Raw genomic sequence first — 20,232 nt, 5'->3', positions numbered from 1 at the left:
GTGCTATTTTCAGTTCCGCGGCTAACTGGCCCATTTGCCTCAATAATGTGGGCCGCGGTCTCCACGGGAGAAAGTAGCCGGCCGCCGCCGCTGCCATCCTGAGAGGGGCGAAATGACACAGCGGAGTTCATCGATTGAAAGGATTTGCACACTCGTACTGGTATCAAAAGCCTCCATTTTCAAACCCACGGCGTCAAACGCGTTAAGCTTGCCACTCCCAATGTCGGACACCCGCTCCGTAGAAGTAAACAATTGTAGGCTGTCGTATTCTGAGATGACCATTGTCCGTATGCTTTGATGGCCATTGTTTATCGTCTCCTTAGTTTGCAGTTTTTAGTCTCCTCCGGTGGCCAGCATCTGTATTTTCCCAAGACCAGCTCAGTCAGTCCTTTTTTTTTGCTAAAGAAGTGCAAAGTGGGCGGCCCGGTAGTCCAGTGGTTAGCACGTCGGCTACACAGTGCAGAGGTACCGGGTTCGATTCCAGCTCCGGCCTCCCTGTGTGGAGTTTGCATGTTCTCCCCGGGCCTGCGTGGGTTTTCTCCGGGTGCTCCGGTTTCCTCCCACATTCCAAAAATATGCATGGCAGGCTGATTGAAAACTCTAAATTGTCCCTAGGTGTGAGTGTGAGTGCGAATGGTTGTTCGTCTCTGTGTGCCCTGCGATTGGCTGGCAACCGATTCAGGGTGTCCCCCGCCTACTGCCTGGAGACAGCTGGGATAGGCTCCAGCACCCCCCGCGACCCTAGTGAGGATCAAGCGGTTGGGAAGATGAATGAATGAATGAATGAAGTGCAAAGTTTTTCAAAAAGAACGTCGTCTATAGTATCCTGGGACAACAGTACGTACACAACCGTCATTCGTCGTCTGTTATCTCCTTTGACAACATTAGTCAGTCATCTTTTCTGATTGTCATGGTCTCAAGTACTGACAACTGTTCTACATAGTTTATTTTTTAAAAATTATTGACCTGGGATACAAGGCGCTTCCATATTCTGAAACGACCCCAATGTAGCACTTTCCTTTTGTGACTTCAATTTGTAGTGTCCTGAGATTGCCGGACTCGGTACTCTCCTCTGCCGGCTGTGGCATTGACTCTCCTGAGACGACTGATTTCAGTAAAAAAGTGCGATTCGGATCAGGTCTTTTGGGAAGCTTGACATTGGAAAAAAAGTATTCACGCTGTCATAAAGAACAGTTCTGAAGTCACTGTGATGCTTGACTGACGCCTTCTATGATATTGCAGTTTGGGGACACGCTTCGTGATAACATTGGCGGGCCAACAGCATCGTACAATTGTAATGATTCCGGATTGTAGCCCACACCGCACAATCGACATCTGCGGAGCTCTCCGAGGTGAGAAATGCGAAGAAAAACCTCTCGCGCTGCCAGTCAGACCATGTTGAATATTCAAACAAAGATAATTATCTGTGGATTAGCCCCATTTTGGCTGGGGCCACTTCCACCTGTTAGTGGACTCCTGGGAGCGATTGTTTAATCATTAAGACCTTTTTTTTTTTGCTCTCTGTGAACTGCCAGCAGCGCAATTCGGTACAAGTAGGGTCGCGAAGATATATTATATCCCGACGTGTGAGCCATTTTAGCCATGTAGTGTCAGCCCGAGTTGAAGCCAATAAAAATCTGCACGTTTAACGGATCCTTTTGAAGTGTATTTATCAATATGCGCCAGCGCCTTGTGCAACATTTAACACCTCGAGGGACCGTCCGTCACATGTGCTCGCCTTCAGATGGGTGCGAACAACTTTTCACACTCCATCCTATGTACCCGGCCCCAGTCCAGATATACATAGTGTCCAGAAGAGTGGCTAAATGCACGGGCGGGGTGAACCTGAGTGCCGCTGCCATTTTTGAAAGTTTAATTTGACAGTGATGTCATTATACACGGCAGGGGAGGATATTCATTCATTCATCTTCCGTACCGCTTGATCCTCACTAGGGTCGCGGGGGGTGCTGGAGCCCATCCCAGCCGTCACCGGGCAGTAGGCGGGGGACACCCTGAATCGGTTGCCAGCCAATCGCAGGGCACATATAGACGAACAACCATCCACGCTCACACTCACACCTTGGGACAATTTAGAGTGTTCAATCAGCCTGCCATGCATATTTTTGGAATGTGGGAGGAAACCGGAGCACCCGGAGAAAACCCACGCAGGCCCGGGGAGAACATGCAAACTCCACACAGGGAGGCCGGAGCTGGAATCGAACCCGGTACCTCTGCACTGTGAAGCCGACGTGCTAACCACTGGACTTCCGGGCCGCCCGGGGAGGATATTATTTGGGCAAATGGGAGTCGCCATTTCAGGTTGATAGGGGTTGAGTTTAGGGCTGAACGTTTGTGTCCCATTTGGAGATACAGTTGGCATTTGTCGCTCATTTCCCTTTCAGAACGATCCCCATCGCGCTTGTGAAAATCCAGCCGATAGTGAATACAGTCTGCTCACTTGGACCTAATCAAAGGGCCACTCAAGAGTGGCAAACATCGCAACGGGGCTGTATTGATTCTGAATGGGCAAGCAGAATCGGCTCGAATGTGCCTTTTGAGAGTGACTCTGAAAGAAATAGTATGTAGCGTCCAGTTCCCTTCTAGGTGTACATATGGCGCCGTTCTAGGGCCCAGGATGTTGTTTTGAACTGTTCGTTTTCATTATCAGAGGAGGACAGTTGAGTCCCCGCTGCTTTCTCCTATGGCAGCCCGTGTGGTAGCAGTCCATCTGGGCTCTGTGAGGTCACTGCACACGCCACCTGCTCCGTGGCGTGGCTCCTAGGTGGCATCTCTGCCCGGTGTGTATGGGGGGAAGCAGATGTAGAGATTTAGAGCTACACATGCGCACAAGTGTAATGGTTAATGTTGCAGGATGACATTCTGTGTCTCTTTTAAACAACCTCGTCGTGTTTTGTCGTGCGTACCTTTATTTAAAAGCTATAGATTGTAAAAAGAGTTTGTCATTGGCTCCCAAACTCCCCCAGAGGCCGGAGGTGTTTTAGCACGTTATTGTATGCTGCATTAAATCTTGAAAAACTGTTTTGTTTTTATTTTTTTGGTTTTTTTTTTTTTTTACTGAATATCCAATTTTATTTAGCTTTTATGTGCACTAAATTTAAAATCAATCACTCTTTTGGGATTTTTTTTTTCCTAATATGGATGTGCAATTTTAATAGTCCAACTCTGTATAATGTTACAGTGCCTTGCAATAACAGTATAATCTTTAGGAATAAAACCTCAGTCTTGCTTTCAACTCATACTTGGGCCTGCTGTGCGGTTCTCTTTTAATTTTGGTACCTTAAGACTAAAGTATTTATTTTTTTCGGAAGTACTTTGTGTAAAATGTTTTAGAAACACATTTGTGGAATACAGTAGAAATGCTACGCTATGGTCAAAAACACTAGCAGCGATGCTAGTGCTAACACAAGAGGTGTCCTGGCTGGTCCGCCGATGCTTCAGCGCGCTTAAGTAGGTGATCCCTGATTACCATGGCAACAGCAGCAACACTTGTCTAAAGCCAACATCCAAATGCTGTTATTTGAAGATCAAATGACCACATAATGCTTCCCTAATAGGCTTATTAAAGTGGAAATAAGGGCGAGCTCGACACATCACTAACTGGTTGGATTAGAATAAAGAAAAGCACGTTTTTTTGTGTCAAAAGCTTCTTTGTTGAATATATCCACAAGGCTCCTGTTTTGATTTAAACCAGTTTATGTTGCCTATACACGTCGTGTTGACACTGTATACACACTTGATACTGCCAGCTGTCCTTTTACTGCCTCCGAATGGCCAAAGAAATGCTGAATTACAAAGCATGGCCATTTCAAGTCGGTTTGCCAGCAATCTGATCTGTCAGGAAATCCAAAACTCAGACAAATGTTTTATCCATTCGCTCGCGGGGCGGTGCAAGATCGGCCAGTTCAAATTTGTATGGCTCGGTGGGCTTTGTTAGCTAGCAGGATTATGCTAAAACTGCTTGTTTCTGTTTATGCGTGTGGGTTTTTATATAAACATAATTGTAAAGCTGTTTTTGTTTATTTGTGGGATGACACAAAAACATTTCAGACTTATCTTTTGCGCTAAGTTTTCGATTTCTTGCATTCAAACTAATCATTTGAGGGCAGGTAAACAGTTTGGACCGATGCTTGAGCCTTGGACAGTTCTGACGAATGCTCTCTTTACCGAAATAAATACATGTCTGAACATAAGAAAACCAACATTTTGTTATGCACATCAGTAAATCAAGAATGAGTTCCATTTTGGATATGATTACTTTTTTTTTTGGTTTGTTTTTGTTAGCTAAGCTAACGTCACCAAGTGTTTTCATTAAACCTTCCTTCCGTGGCGCACAAACAGAAAGTGAAAATGAAATTTTAAAAAAACGTAACATTCCTGACATGAATGTAGTTTGTAAATATCTGTTAGCGAACAGGTTTGTGCAAGAACAAATTGATCATCGTTTTGCTCCTGGGCTTTGAGCTGAGAACTGTTTCGCTAATTTCCACATCAGTTTATGTAGATGTTGCATAACCTCGACCGAAGAAAGCATTTTGAACACAAACTGCAACCTTTACTGCACCAATTTTTGCCTTTCTTCCTGATATTTTGGTGATGCTACAGAATGCTTTGCTTGTTTAATTGTTAGCTAGCCAGATTACACAAAAGTATTGAACCTTTATGAGAAAAAAAATGCCTCAATAATGTCAGATATGGACAAAAAAAATGTGAATTGATCAACGTTGTGAACATAGCCTTAAATCTGGTTCCCGTATCCAATTGGCAGAGTTTTCGTTGTCCATGCTGGCAGGAAAGGTTTTTTTTTTTTTTGAGGGGAAGAAATTTTTTTCCTCCTTCTGCCCATTGTGTAATGCTGTTTCGTTAAAACCTTGGTAAGATGGGGTCAACATTATGTATAAAAAAATAGTGTTCAAATTTTACAGGAAACTGCCTGCAGTTTATGTTTGAGAGCTGCGATATGCAAAAAAAAAAAAAACTACAGAGCCAATATCTCGTAAAATCTTAAAATTGTTTTTGTAACTATCTATATCTGTTCATTCGGCCGTGTGCTTTCCTTGCGCGCTGTGCAGTTACGCAAAATCGACTTGCTGTTGCCCGCGCAGCCTTACGCGTTTGTCTCTATTTGTTGAGGGAGCCAATAGGAAGCTTTGAAAACGTACGACGTGAACATTCATAACGGAGGAGCGTCGAAGCTGCGGGTAAGCCACGCCCCCGCGGCGCGCGTCACTGGCGTGTAGCGTGGACGCGGAGTCACTCCCTGCCTACTTTTAATAGCTTTGTCATGTGATGGAAAGCAGTTGTAAGACAGGTGCCCTCGGTTCATTCTCGGCGAGGGGCAGCAGTTGCCTGCGTGCGAGCGAGTGGGAAGAGTGCGTGGATTTCTTTTTTACTTGAGCACCCCCCCCACCACCCCCTTTTTTTTATTTTCAGTCCCTTTCCCGACGCTTTTTTTTTTTACTATTATTTTTGGGGTTTGTTTATTTTTTTATTTTTTCTTTTTTACGGAGCCGTCATTCAGTGGCTGGATGGCGTGGGACAGGTGTAACCAGGACTCGGTGTGGAGAGAATTAGAGGTGAGCATAAAGATGGCTTATCGAAAAAAAGAAACAAAGCAAAAGCAAAACGAAATCGTTCGATCCTTTTGGACTGCTGCTATATTATTTCCTGGAGCGACGGAGCTTTTAGTGGCTTGCTGAGTCCTCTCTTCCCCCGATGCGTAACGCGTAATGTGGACCCAGTTGAGGATGCACAACGCGGGACTATTTGGCAACTGTTAAACAAGCGGAATGTTTTGCCCTTTTCCACCTCGATTTCTGGTGTAGTTTACCCCTCACCCGCTGCCCCCCCCCCACCCAAAAAAAAGAAAGGAAAAAAAGGGACCCTTTCACTCTTTCTAACGGATCTATCGCTCCCGTGTTGCGTTCAGGTGTCTCGGCGTATGTGTGTGTGCGTGCGTGTGCTCGCGCGGGCTTGCGTGAGTGTGCGTACCGCGTGCGTGTACATGAGAGTTGCGTGTGTGTGCGCGTGTGTGCGTAGTTTTACGCACGGAGTCCCTTGGTGATTTGCGTCCGTGCGTGTTTTTTTTTTTTTTTTTTTTTTTTGCCAATGGAGCAAAGGTTGCAAAAGAGGGGGACCACTGTTTGGAATTCGATCTTTAATCAACCACCAGAGCACGTCAGCAGACCATTCGACTTTTTTTTTTTTGTTTTCTTTGCACCTGCCAGCACTTTAATCTGCGCCGTGCTGCGCAGCGATGCTCTGCGGAGGTGCGGATTATTACCCTGCTGGCGGAGATTTCTCCGCAGTGCTTCAGATTTTGTTTCCAAAATTGTGCGCACACGCTAAAAAAAATGTTTGCAGCGGAAGGAATAAGGCAGCCGGTGGCTTCCTCTCGATGCCCCTCCGCTCAGCTTCTATGTGCGTAAATCACAGGATAGTCTTGCCTGTGTTAGGAGCTAGTCCATCACTTTGCACCCGGCCGGGAAGTCCATCAGATAATTGGGCAGCCTATCAGCGGAACCTCTGGGTTGCAGAACGGTTTGCAGTCTTTGGCTGCCGTGCCTTGTCAGACTGCATCATCTCACAGGCACAAGCCGCCCCCCCCCCCTTCCCTCCCTCGCGTGTGCAACACAACCCAGATGTCTCATCACAAGTCTTGAAGTCATTGTGTATTCGTGTGTGTGTGTGTGTGGGATGGGGGGGGGCGGATGAACTGTGACACCGTTGTCTGGGCGCTCCTCGCTTTGCCTCCTCAGCAGCAAGCGACATGTCTCCCGGCTTTTTTGACCCGAGCCCAACCTCACGTCCCTCCTGCTCAGGCGGGGCCGAAACACCCCTCTCGGGGATATCCACCTTTCCGACATGTGCAGCCAGCTACCGTTAAGACGGGAGGTTTGCCGTGTGGCTTTGAAGTTTACCGCTGTATTTCGCTGTCATGTGGATATTGATGCAAAAAAAGGTAGTGTGTGTGTGTGGGGGGGGGGGGGGGAGGGGGAGCGTGATTTCCATCCTTGGTTGGCGTAGGAGCATCACAGTAGCCCCTCTTCCAGTTCCATTCACAATGAGCCTGCAAAAAAAAAATCAAATAAAATTAAAAAAAAAATGAGATGAGACATGCAAATTAGCCCAACCCCTTCCCATCTTGCTCTTTGCCTCTCTCTCTCTCTTTTCTCTCTCTCTCTGTTTGTTTTCACAACACCCAGAGCCTCGTTCGGCCCCCTCGCCGCCACCCCGAGCCCTTGTCCTGTTACAGTTGGGTGGCGGGGGGTGCAGGCAGCTGCTCCGTAAAGTACACGACAAATCGCGGAGATTACATAGAATGTCAGCGGGCATGCGCGCGGATTGCATGCAGAGCGGCCGCACTTTGCAGGTTGGGGGATCGAACGACGCACCGGTTTGTTCTGTTTAATGTGGCACTGACCAGGTGTGTGTCCCGCCCCCCTGCCCCCCCTACAGTGTGCTGCCTTGGTTGGCGAAGACCAGCCCCTCTGCCCCGACCTTCCCGAACTCGACCTCTCCGAGCTGGACGTCAGTGACCTCGACGCCGACGGCTTCCTGGGCGGCCTCAAGTGGTACAGCGACCAATCGGAGATCATTTCTGCACAGTATGGCAACGATGCGTCCAATCTTTTCGAGGTAGGTCGCAGCAGCATCTTTTTTTTTTTTTTTTTTTGCGAGAATGCTGTCGAGTGTTGAAAAAACAACGCAGGCGCGCTGGGAAGATAACGTAAAGCTTGATAAGCCCGCCGGGACCTTTGTCCCCTTATTTGGGGCCTGACAGTGGTGGGCCTCCTTATCAAAAGTGTTTATTTCAGCTTCAGCTTACTAATGCGGCTCACATCTGAAAGCAAACTATGGACACGTCGTAAAGAAAGGCTTCTCAAAAAGCTTGTAAAACTTTAATCTTCCCTCTATCACCCTTCCACTGTTCCTTTTTTTCCCTGTTGTCGCCCAGCGGGGCTGCCAACGAGGTCGATGATCCAGTCCGGGCCATAAAGCCGTCAGTCTCGCAGTCTTCATTAGGAGCCCTTATCGCTGCCGTAGATAAACAGGCAGAGGCCGGGAATGGACGCGGCGGCCTGGCCTCCAGGGGGCGAAAATGGCGCCGCGTCGTGTCACGCGCTCACGTTTTCAGCTGCCGCGCGTGTGATGGGCGCTCCTGCGGGCAACACTTGATAACAAGCGAAATTCTTTCCACGTTTAACCTCGTTGACCAGCGCCGGGGAACTGTTTCAGTGCCTTTGTGTGCGCCTCACCTCTGCGGACGTACACACTCGCGCGCACAGAAATGGAGTCTAAGTGGAAGGTGGCGTGACTGGCTGCCGTCGAGCCCAAGCCATCTGGTTAAAAATACCGAGTGTCAGTTTCAAGAACAATGCATGTCCGACCTCCGTTAATAGCTTTTAACTCTGCTGTCCAGTTGCAGGTCAAATTGACTGTATTTGAACTCATTCGGTACCAGCCAATTCTGGACCAAGTCTGAAAAGACGTTTAAAAACGTCTTTGGAAGTGAATGAGTTAAAAGTTGAATTCACACAATAGTCGTACAATTTATACTCTGGAAAAGTGGCAGCAAAAGAGGATACCACTCAAAGTTTGGAGGTCATTGTTTTCGAAAGAAGTTTGTTTTTAACCACATGAATAGGTGTGGGTAGAAATATCGGTGAATCCATGCGTGGCAATATTCCCTTGCCCCATTCAATTTCCATTCACCTGGTCATCTGAATTGATGGACCTCCTGGCCAGCAGGGGGTGCTTTGCGTGCAATTTGCATTGTTTGGATGCACAAAGACAAAATGACAAACAAAGCCAACAGCAACATTGTGATGCCAGCGCCTTCCATTTTGATTTCTGACGTCCACAGCACAGGAAAGTGACAAAAAATGTCTTCAGTCAAATTTGCCAGGTAGAATGTTTAACTTTCATTGCAATACCCAAAAGGAAAGAAATATTAACCTTACATGCACTTCGGCATTTGTTCAGAACTTTTATGTTAAGCGGTCAAAATTCTTTGGGTGCTCCTGAAAAGTCGCGTCATGAATGCCATGAAGAATACAAATAGGAAAAAAAAAATCTTCTCTTCTATCTTTACTGCCTCTGTGTTTGTCCCAGCCTTCTATAGCATTTCCCCTCGAGGTATCATATTTTCCGCACGAAACGGCACACCTAAAAGCTTTCCATTTTCTTAAAAGCTCACTGCGCATCTTAAAATCTGATGCGCCTTGTGTACGGTCATTACGGTGACGTTTCGACCCCAAAATGTCTCCTCGCTCGAAACATGCTGACAACGCATAGTTCAAACATAAGGCGATCGGTTACACCGTTGAACATGGAAATAGAGCAGCGGCAAGAGAGTTCAACGTTAACGAGTCAATGCTATAACTTGTCTCGCTGCTTTATTAAATACGTTTTACTGACATCTGGTCGTTCTGTTGGTGTTTCCTTGAGCATAGCTCCATCTAGTGGATGCATTGTAGATTGCGTCTTATAATGCGGTGCGCCCAATGTATGAAAAAAAAATTACAAAATAGGCCATTCATTGAAGGTGCGCCTTCTAGTGTGGAAAATACAGTATTTTATTTAAACCTCCTTCTACGGCGGCACAGAGGTCAGAGGGTTTACTCCCACATTCCAAAAATATGCATGGTAGGTTGAGTGGACACTCTAAATTAATAGATGGGTGGATATTATATGATTGTGGTTGGTATTATTTTTAGTACATTATGCAAATATAATTTGCTAGTTTTTTTAAAAAGCACAGATTCGAAATCTGCGGGGGAAAAAAATCTAGAACTATTTACTTGTAGCTCGAATTAAAAAAAATAATAATAAATTGACCAGTGCAATTAATCCTGCCGTGTAAATGAATATACCTGTAATGTGCTATGATGAGACAGAATCGGGCTTTTGCTGCACCCCACTTTGTTGCGGTCGGACGCGTGGTCCGCGCACGTGTCCCCGAGAACGGGGCTCACGTGTTCCGCATGAATATTGTGCGCTCGTGACGATGTTTTCCAGCCCTTGCCGCGCACGCCAGCAGCTATTGTGTCACACTGAGTGAGATCTCTGCAAATCGTTGCCGGGAAGAAGCAGGGCTAAGGGGTGAGAGGGCGTAACGTTTGTAAATCAAACCCCCCCCCCCCCCCCCCACTCCACTGCCCCTCACACTCTCCATTTTTGGAAAGTTTCAAGTCACCATATGAAGTGGCCAGTTCTTCATGTAGCAGGACCCGGCTAATCCCTTTTAATCTGACAGGGGAAAGTTTGCCTCTTGGCAAGGATTAGAGCGCCGGGGGGAGGGGGGCGGGGGATGAATGGGGTGTGGGTGGTGGTGGGGGCACTGCTAATGTATTTCCTAATTAGCCTGCTGGAGCATCAGAACTGTAAAATCCTGATTGTCATCTTGGAATCACTTTCGGGTTGCGGAAAGTTTGGCCTGAGCAACATGGTCGCCACTTTTGAATGCCTTCTTATGTTGTCTTATGTCACACGTCCGTCTGGGTGACAAAAACTCAAACTTGACGCCGGTATATTACGGAAAGGTCGACTTCAGGTTACAGGACTGTCCCCGGCGGCAGTCTCGCAAAGTGCTGGTAACTTGTTTGAGACGAAAGCAACTTTAGCGTGGCGATGCGACGGCTTGACTACGTGCCCCACGTGCGTTGGAACCGTATGTGGGGCAGCACCGTGGGATCACGAGGTGTCCCCTGGCTGGCCTTTTGCTCCATTACGAACTGTCCCGATGCGAAATGTGCACTATGATAGGCCACACCCCACTCAGCGCCAATCCCCCCCACCGCGCCACACAGACATGCGAAACTTTCTTTGCTCGTGTTCGACACCTCTTCAAAACGGGCCGACTGTGAACGCCGGCGCTCTATTTCGGGCCGTGGTCGTTGGGGGTGCAGATGGGGCGCTAGCTCCAATAACTTCCTGATGTACTGCCAAAGATAACAGCATGGAAGCGTTGACCCAATGTCTTTTGAACTGGCCGGAGCCCTGCTAGGGTTACACGGCTGGCGGTCAACGGAAGGGTGGGGGAAGGCAAAGACACTCCACGGATAAGATTCAGACACGCCTCATTTAACCAACGAAGTGATCAAACATCACTGGTAATGCCTGAGTCCGCCCACAGGAGCATAGCTAAAGCTAAGCTAGCCACGGTGATCGTCAACAGGTGCAAACTCTGCCTTACGGGCAAGGCGGCATGGTGTAGACCACAGGTGTCAAAGTCAAGGCCCGGGGGCCAGATCTGGCCCGCCACATCCTTTTTTGTGGCCCGCGAAAGCAAATCAAGCATGTCAAGTTCCATGATGCTTGCTAAAGTCTGAACCAACATTTCAAATTGTCACGTTTTCCACAATCGCATTCATTATTCTTGACTTCTTATTTTACAATTAATTATTCTTCACTGTGGCGGCCCGGTAGTCCAGTGGTTAGCACGCCGGCTTCACAGTGCAGAGGTACCGGGTTCGATTCCAGCTCCGGCCTCCCTGTGTGGAGTTTGCATGTTCTCCCCGGGCCTGCGTGGGTTTTCTCCGGGTGCTCCGGTTTCCTCCCACATTCCAAAAACATGCATGGCAGGCTGATTGGACGCTCTAAATTGTCCCTAGGTGTGAGTGTGAGCGTGGATGGTTGTTCGTCTCTGTGTGCCCTGCGATTGGCTGGCAACCGATTCGGGTTGTCCCCCGCCTACTGCCCGAAGACAGCTGGGATAGGCTCCTGCACCCCCCGCGACCCTAGTGAGGATCAAGCGGCTCGGAAGATGAATGAATGAATGAATGAATATTCTTCACTGTGTTGTGTGCTGTGTATGTAATATGTGGAGGTTGTTAAACATTTTTATGGTTTCCCAAAATTCAAAACGGCCCTTCAAGGCAAACCGTAACTACAATGTGACCCGCGATAAAAATTAGTTTGACACGCTTGGTATAGACTTATATTCCATACAGAGTGGTGCCTCTATTATGAAATGAACACGAGTAATAGTCCTGTTACATCGGTTTCTCGGGAATAGCAACAATCTCCCGGGGTCCGTTTGACCCCAGGGAATGTAAATGTCTCCAAGTCCAACAAACGTCGGCATTATTCATTCCATTGCGCATCATTTGTAGTATGCGGTACACTGATGACACTTGGGGAGCTAAACAGAAGTTGTTTCATGCTGCGGACGATTGTTTTGTCTTTATTTTACTTAAAATTGAGTCAAGCTGACCCGCAACAGGAGGATACAGTGTTGTTTTGGAGTCATTTCGGATTTTCATCGGTTTACGGGGCAGCTGCGATTGAACGCTGTGAACTCTGCCCACAAACAATTCCATTTTCAAGTGAGTCAGTAGCACGGGATTTTTTTTTTTTAATTTCTTTATTTTTTGCTGCCTGGTGCTTGGTGACACCCCTACCCCACTCCTCTCCCCGCCCCGCCCATGTCAAGTGCACATTTGTCAAAGCCCGGGCCAGACAGACATGAGGACAGATGGGTAGAGGAGGAGAAGGTTTGGGCTGGTGCCAGCCTGAATCAAAGCCGAAGGATTGCAAAGTAAAAGGTTGTGGGCTTTGCAGCTAGTAAAATGAAATGCCAAGGCTTTAGAGTCTTACGAAGATAGTGTGCGTGGACATTCTGCAAGCATGCGATCATGCGTCGCCGAGCTCGGTCACACATGCCCTCTGACAGCCTTGGCGTAGCAGCTTTGAGCCAATTTCTCCCTTTCAACCTCCCGTTGTGGTGCGGGTCAATTTGAACCGTTTTCCGTTTAAAGGAATAACAGCAGAAATGTGAATTTTTATGGGGGGGGGGGGGGGGGTATGGAACTTCTGCTCTTTGATTTAAGATATTGAATGAACAATATTTAGGTTGGATTATTTTTTTAACTGTTTCAGGGACAGCGGTTACTACAGTGGACAGTTGGTCATGTAAAAAGATATAAAAATACGAGCTACAAGTTATTTTTCCGGATGATTTACTCGGCCTAATAAGTGAAAATTTTTCATGGGATTTTTATTCATTCATTCATTCATTCATTCATTCATTCATTCATTCATCTTCCGAGCTGCTTGATCCTCACTAGGGTCGCGGGGGGGTGCTGGAGCCTATCCCAGCTGTCTTCGGGCAGTAGGCGGGGGACACCCTGAATCGGTTGCCAGCCAATCGCAGGGCACACAGAGACGAACAACCATCCACGCTCACACTCACACCTAGGGACAATTTAGAGTGTTCAATCAGCCTGCCACGCATGTTTTTGGAATATGGGAGGAAACTGGAGCACCCGGAGAAAACCCACGCAGGCCCGGGAAGAACATGCAAACTCCACACAGGGAGGCCGGAGCTGGAATCGAACCCGGTACCTCTGCACTGTGAAGCCGACGTGCTAACCACTGGACTACCGGGCCGCCTGATGTTTTTATTATTTTATTTAAATATTTTACATTAGAAATTCCGGAAATAGAATTTCGTCGCCACTCAGAATCTTTTTAGGATTGCTTTCATCTCTACCACTTTTGGATGCTCTAACTTGCCCGGGTCAAAATGACCCTGGCACATGATTGCAGTACCTGAGAAACAAACCGAATAGGAGGCTTAAGGTGAATGTGGATTGGATCGGTGGGTTCAAAAAATCAGCAGTAGATAAGCTTCTACGCTTGTCATTGGGGAAACACACACACACACACACTCAGGGCAAGCTCTTATTGTTCCTGTTCCTGTACCCTGCTGAGCGCTTTGATTTTGCAAATTTATGCTGACATTTGAGAGTACACCGCCCACACCGGTTCAGCGCTCCAGCAAAAGCGGCGTATGAATTACCACAGCCACCACGGCGCACCACCCCTTCCTCGTCTCGGCTGTTATCGCAGCGCGGCTCGGGCGATCAGCGGAGAAGGCGCACGCTCGGAAAGACGCGACAAAACTCCCCGCCTCCTTTGGCTCCCGAGGCGGAGGATTTGTTTCTTCTGGAAAGACGAAGCGGTAGAAGGGGGAAGGCAGTCGGATCCCAAACAATAGTCCCTTCTGGGAATGTTTGGGAACAAGAGCAAGGGAAGGAAGGGAGCATCCTTTTTGGTCTCGCTCTATCTCTCCTCCACACTCATCCCTCCGTCCCAGTGGGAAGCTGCTGCTGCTGATTGCGGCACGCTTTGGTGAGCCTACCCAGCTGATCCCAAACCCCCGAGTGCATCCCTGTCCTCGCCACCGGTGTCCACAGGTGTGTAATTGAAACGTAGCACGCGCACGTCAGATGGTGGTCTTCGGGAGCCGGCGTGCATCAGCCAGTGGCGGCTATTTTTAGCCAATGGGGTAATCTCGGCTAAGAGCCTTTCAGGGCTGTTTCACGTTAACCTGGCCAAAACACTAAGCCAATAATCCAACCCTCCCCCAGACTCGCGCCGGCGCACACACATACACACACACTAACGTGTTGCTATGATCCCACCTGATAACCCACCCTGTATTATTTAACACGGGATTGGATGCATGGAATTCTTGTACACCCTTCCAACTCCCAAGATACTCCCAGTAAACTACTCCAGTGACATGTTTTTTTTTTCCTTTTTGCAATCTATAAAGACCGGTGAAGATGTTTATTTCATTCCTTTGGATGCCTCAATGGCCACGACATTCATCAAGGAGGAGACTCTGTGCTTGGTGGTTGCGCCTTCTCGGCAGCATGGGTATACCAGCACTGTTTTTGACTGGAGGAATGTCGGCGCCATTTGACTGTCGTTGCTGGACAGTCCCGGGGCGCTTATGTCTTGCGCCTGTAATGGGCAGCATTTTTCACAGCCCCGCTTTGTTCAGCGGAGAGATCGGTGCTGTTGAACGGTGTGCGGCTGGATGGATGGAGGTCTTGAGGAGCCGACGATGAGAAGAAAGGAGCGTTGGCGCGGAGTGCCGATGCGGATTTGGAGCTGGGAGTCGCGGCTTGGAGTTTGAAGCGGATTATGTGGGACAGGAGAAGTGAACTAATCTCTTTTCGTCAATGGACGCTACAGCTTCGTGTTTGCTTTCAAAACTTTGCTTGTAGCAGACGTGTGCACATTTTTCAGCATGATGTCTCTGATCCACTGGTGAAAGGACACTTTGATCCTCTCCTCTTTCATCTAGAACTGCTTCAGACAACAAAGTGTATGCAGAAAAGGGTGAAGATTGCACGACTGTCTCTGTCCTATGTGTTGTCTTGTGTTATTTTTTGTTATTTTGACTTCAAAATGGCGCCGCGAGAGTGGCTGCCTTTCCAGCAGCTCCTATTTTTTTGTTGTTCTACTTTCTTCCTTTCATAACTTTGCTGCTGTGAATCTGGAATTTCTCCATTGCGAGACTAGTAAAGGTTTTCTTAATCTTAATCTTAATCAACAGTACAAGTTCCATTGATTGTACAGAAGTTGGCGTTGACCGCGCTTCCATGATGAGCTGACGTGAGCCAGAAATGGAAAGCATTGGCCTAGTTTGTTGCAATTGCTACGTCTTTTTTTCTTACACTGCAAGCTTATGTCATAGCTTCTGTTTATTTCCAATTATTTGCACGGGCTTCAGAAAGTTCAAAAGGCTCTTGGAGACCGGATGACTTAATTGGCTGTCCAATCAGGAACCTCTGCTTGCATGTGCGCGATATTCTTGACGCAGTTTGAAAGCAATGACAGAAAATAACGATATGGTATGCAACCGTGGGCACACCGAGGCTTGGGAGTATTTATCGCGGAAAAGACATAACCAGAGTTGGCTATGGTGGTGTTGTTGTTGTTGTTTTAGTAGAGATTTTTTTTGGTCATCCATTGGCCAATGACGATCAGTCACTGCGCATTTGGCTGACAAGAAATGTAAGCAGGGCGGCCCGGTAGACCAGTGGTTAGCACGTCGGCTTCACAGTGCAGAGGTACCGGGTTCGATTCCAGCTCCGGCCTCCCTGTGTGGAGTTTGCATGTTCTCCCCGGGCCTGCGTGGGTTTTCTCCGGGTGCTCCGGTTTCCTCCCACATTCCAAAAACATGCGTGGCAGGCTGATTGAACACTCTAAATTGTCCCTAGGTGTGAGTGTGAGCGCGGATGGTAGTTCGTCTCTGTGTGCCCTGTGATTGGCTGGCAACCAATTCAGGGTGGCCCCCGCCTACTGCCCGAAGACAGCTGGAATAGGCTCCAGCACCCCCCGCGACCCTAGTGAGGATCAAGCGGCTCGGAAGATGAATGAATGAATGAAATGTAAGCATTGAAAAAGGAAAGTCGGGACTCTAATTTTGGGGCATACCACTTCATGCTACTTTTTTTTTTTTACATTTTGTGAACACTTTCGAGTTTTCCTCATTCACCAAAGAAGTGAGTTTTTGTAACGTGGGAGGTCGGCAAGCTTGGGGAGATCTCAAAAACTTCGCACAGGAAGGCCGAGGTCAAGTGTCAAACCCTGAATCCCTGAACTGTGGTGCAGATGAGCTAATTCCCCTCATCCACTGAGTGAAACTGGCACCAACTTTAAATTTAAATGACAATGACAAAAAAATTGCATGGAACATCTTCTAGTTCTGGGCGGCCCGGTGGTCCAGTGGTTAGCAAGTCAGCTTCACGGTGCAGAGGTAGCGGGTTCGATTCCAGCTCCGGCCTCCCTGTGTGGAGTTTGCATGTTCTCCCCGGGCCTGCGTGGGTTTTCTCCGGGTGCTCCGGTTTCCTCCCACATTCCGAAAACATGCGTGGCAGGCTGATTGAACACTCTAAATTGTCCCTAGGTGTGAGTGTGAGTGCGAAAGGTTGTTCGTCTCTGTGTGCCCTGCGATTGGCTGGCGACCGATTCAGGGTGTCCCCCGCCTACTGCCCGAAGACAGCTGGGATAGGCTCCAGCACCCCCCGCGACCCTAGTGAGGATCAAGCGGCTCGGAAGATGAATGAATGAATGAAATGTAAGCATTGAAAAAGGAAAGTCGGGACTCTAATTTTGGGGCATACCACTTCATGCTACTTTTTTTTTTTTACATTTTGTGAACACTTTCGAGTTTTCCTCATTCACCAAAGAAGTGAGTTTTTGTAACGTGGGAGGTCGGCAAGCTTGGGGAGATCTCAAAAACTTCGCACAGGAAGGCCGAGGTCAAGTGTCAAACCCTGAATCCCTGAACTGTGGTGCAGATGAGCTAATTCCCCTCATCCACTGAGTGAAACTGGCACCAACTTTAAATTTAAATGACAATGACAAAAAAATTGCATGGAACATCTTCTAGTTCTGGGCGGCCCGGTGGTCCAGTGGTTAGCAAGTCAGCTTCACGGTGCAGAGGTAGCGGGTTCGATTCCAGCTCCGGCCTCCCTGTGTGGAGTTTGCATGTTCTCCCCGGGCCTGCGTGGGTTTTCTCCGGGTGCTCCGGTTTCCTCCCACATTCCGAAAACATGCGTGGCAGGCTGATTGAACACTCTAAATTGTCCCTAGGTGTGAGTGTGAGTGCGAAAGGTTGTTCGTCTCTGTGTGCCCTGCGATTGGCTGGCGACCGATTCAGGGTGTCCCCCGCCTACTGCCCGAAGACAGCTGGGATAGGCTCCAGCAGCCCCCGCGACCCTAATGAGGATCAAGCGGCGCGGAAGATGAATGAATGAATCTTCTAGTTCTTGTGAAGTAGCATCTTTTTTTTCCCTCCTCCATCAGGTCAAACTAAGCCATGAAACGAACCTAATGGCGGAGGTGTGGTAGGATGCCGCGAAGAGCCCCATCAAACACATTCCCGGAACGCTCGCATCCATATGTGTGGCATTGATGTTCGACAAAGACGAACCTTGTAGCAGCTTTGTTCTCTTTACTTGTAAAGAGGACGCAAAAGCCTTGTGAAGTCCTCTCTCTTTGACGAGCCCATATGGCACTTGAAAGTGCACGACAATCGGCTGGTGCTGAGGGGCCGGCTGATGGGGAAGGGGGGGGTGGCTGGTGTAAGGGGGTGGAGACAGCTGAGATGGCATGCTCGCAAAGTCACGACCGGGTGAAGAGACTCCGCCTCTACCTGCTTCCGTGCGCTCACACACACAAACAGTCAAGGTAAAAGATAATAGGTGTATTTGGTAATCAGCAAATAGCTTTTAGCGGGTGGGTAAGTGGCGGCGCCTGTGAAGCCTTGATAAGATCGTGTGCTTTCAGGTGTTTCCCTGTCACGCCGCCATTCAGCGCAAATTGAATACGGTGACCTTCTTTCGCCGCCGCGTCAAATTGACTGCATTTCCCCCCCAAAAAGATTCTGCCATTTCAATTACCATACATCTGCGATATTGCCAACACACACACAGACACACACACACACAACTCGCTTTCCTGTGTGCCCCGCGATGTGGATTGTGACAACGACGTGCACAATTTGTTTGATACAGCACATTGGTGTCCTTCCGAGGACGCCGTAACTGCGACAAAATGCTATCGATGCCAGGCCCAGAAGGTCACACACACACACACACACAGAAACAGCGTGCAGCTGTGTAAGCGTGATGGTGTTGTCCTCTGGTTAAAAACACGAGAGCAAACCGCCACATATTCACAATTCGTCGTTGGTCAAGTCGCACGTGTGTGTATTTAAAAAAAAAACTGCTTTGGCACATCCTGCTGGCTTTTTGCTACCGCGGCACTATGTTGAACTGAAGGGGAGGAGCTTCATTTCGTCCTGCTGTAGCTTTGTCTAAAAGCCTTTCTGTCTTGATGTGTGACCATCACTCAAGCATTAGTCAAGTCTTCATGTCTTCTTATCCTCTTATCATCCAGTAAGAGGAAGCGGCAGGAATCGGTCGACCATATTAGGAGCTCTTCATCCAGACATTGGGAAATATGAACCATGACAGCCAGCACCAGTAATTGGTTGGTCATGTGACTCATTCTTTGCACAAAGTTGGTCAACCTCCATTGCGTCAGCGAAACGTCAATCATATCAGAATCAGAATCAGAATCAGAATCATCTTTATTGGCCAAGTATGCAGAACACACAAGGAATATGTCTCCGGTATAACACGCTGCACTAGTATCATCGTAAACAACAAAATCATTGAACCATTTTAGAGTAACATGTAGTTTTGTAGTACCATTTTGTGGTGCAAGAAGAGTGACTATGTCAGTGACTGTTTAAGGAGTTAATGGCTAGAGGGAAGAAGCTGTTTAAGTGTCTACTGGATTTGGTGCGCATGGATCTGTAGCGTCTGCCTGAGGGGAGTGGCTGAAAAAGGTGGTGGGCAGGGTGCGGGGGATCCAGGAGGATTTTCCGTGCCCTTGTCTTGATTCTTGCAGTGTGCAAGTCCTCAAGAGTGGGTAGGGCGGTGCCAACGATTTTTTCTGCCGTCCTAACTGTCCGTTGAAGTCGGATTTTGTCCTTTTTTGTGGCGGCCCCAAACCAAACCGTGATGGAAGAACACAGGATTGATTCGATGACTGCCGTGTAGAACTGTCGTAGCACCTCCTGGACAGGTTATTTTCCCAAACATTGGTTAGTACAGTTTTCATGATTGTTGCTTGTTCGGTCATGTGACCCGTTTCTCGCCCAGACATCGGTGAGTTGAAATGCCAATCGCAATTTTTTTTGGCCCAACCGAACCATCGTCGATTTTTCCGCTGACGTTCGTATAGTGTATTGACAGTCAAATTACACACTCTGGTCCGGAGTTCATCCCCAGCTCCTGTTCCTGCGGCGCACTACAAAAGCTCTGCGCGAGCGATATAGCTTTGAGCTGCAGGAACAGGGCGAGGCCACACAAAAGGAAGCAGAAAGAACATTCTTGCTCACATCCCAAGGGTGGCCGTCTCAATCGGATCTGGTCTCACACACACACACACACACACACACACACACACACACACACACACACACACACACACACACACACACACACACACACACGTATCCTGTACATGTACAGTATATACAGTATATTAATCTCCTTCTTCTCACTTTCTCTTTTCCTCTCTCGTGTGCCATCAGTTCATCTGATAGTGTTCTAACGGTGTCGGATGCTTCCCGGGAGATTTATCTTTCCACGCATGCAGGCACATCTTCATTGATGGGTCAAACCATTTCCTCTCTGATGTATTACTCGCATGGCCTCCTAAAGCGGAGACAGACATCTGGCATATAAATAGCCAGCGCGCTCCTGCAATGCCGCCTAATGTCAATTCATCCGCATAGCTCGTGCGTTTTAACAAGGAGACTCCGAGTGGTGAATTCCGAGCAGGACTAATGGATTATTACAAAGTCACGGTAGCGCCACCGCCACATAAAATGATTGG

General features: G+C 48.1%; 1 protein-coding gene across 5 annotated transcripts in view; it reads left to right on the top strand.

The window, feature by feature from the left end:
- Positions 1-20,232, top strand: part of ppargc1a (peroxisome proliferator-activated receptor gamma, coactivator 1 alpha) — a 230,716-nt gene that overhangs the window by 180,098 nt on the left and 30,386 nt on the right. For 2 of the 5 annotated variants that reach the window (XM_052078355.1, XM_052078346.1), the window contains exon 3: positions 7,477-7,656. In XM_052078355.1, the coding sequence (XP_051934315.1) occupies positions 7,477-7,656 (180 nt within the window). Of the gene's footprint in view, positions 1-5,278; positions 5,595-7,006; positions 7,391-7,476; positions 7,657-20,232 lie in introns of those variants that run through there. The other 3 variants (XM_052078375.1, XM_052078366.1, XM_052078337.1) reach the window with 3 other exon arrangements.

Source organism: Hippocampus zosterae, chromosome 1 (genome assembly GCF_025434085.1).
Source record: "Hippocampus zosterae strain Florida chromosome 1, ASM2543408v3, whole genome shotgun sequence".
NCBI classification, from domain to species: domain Eukaryota; kingdom Metazoa; phylum Chordata; class Actinopteri; order Syngnathiformes; family Syngnathidae; genus Hippocampus; species Hippocampus zosterae.
This window is presented reverse-complemented; position numbering and strand designations above follow the sequence as displayed.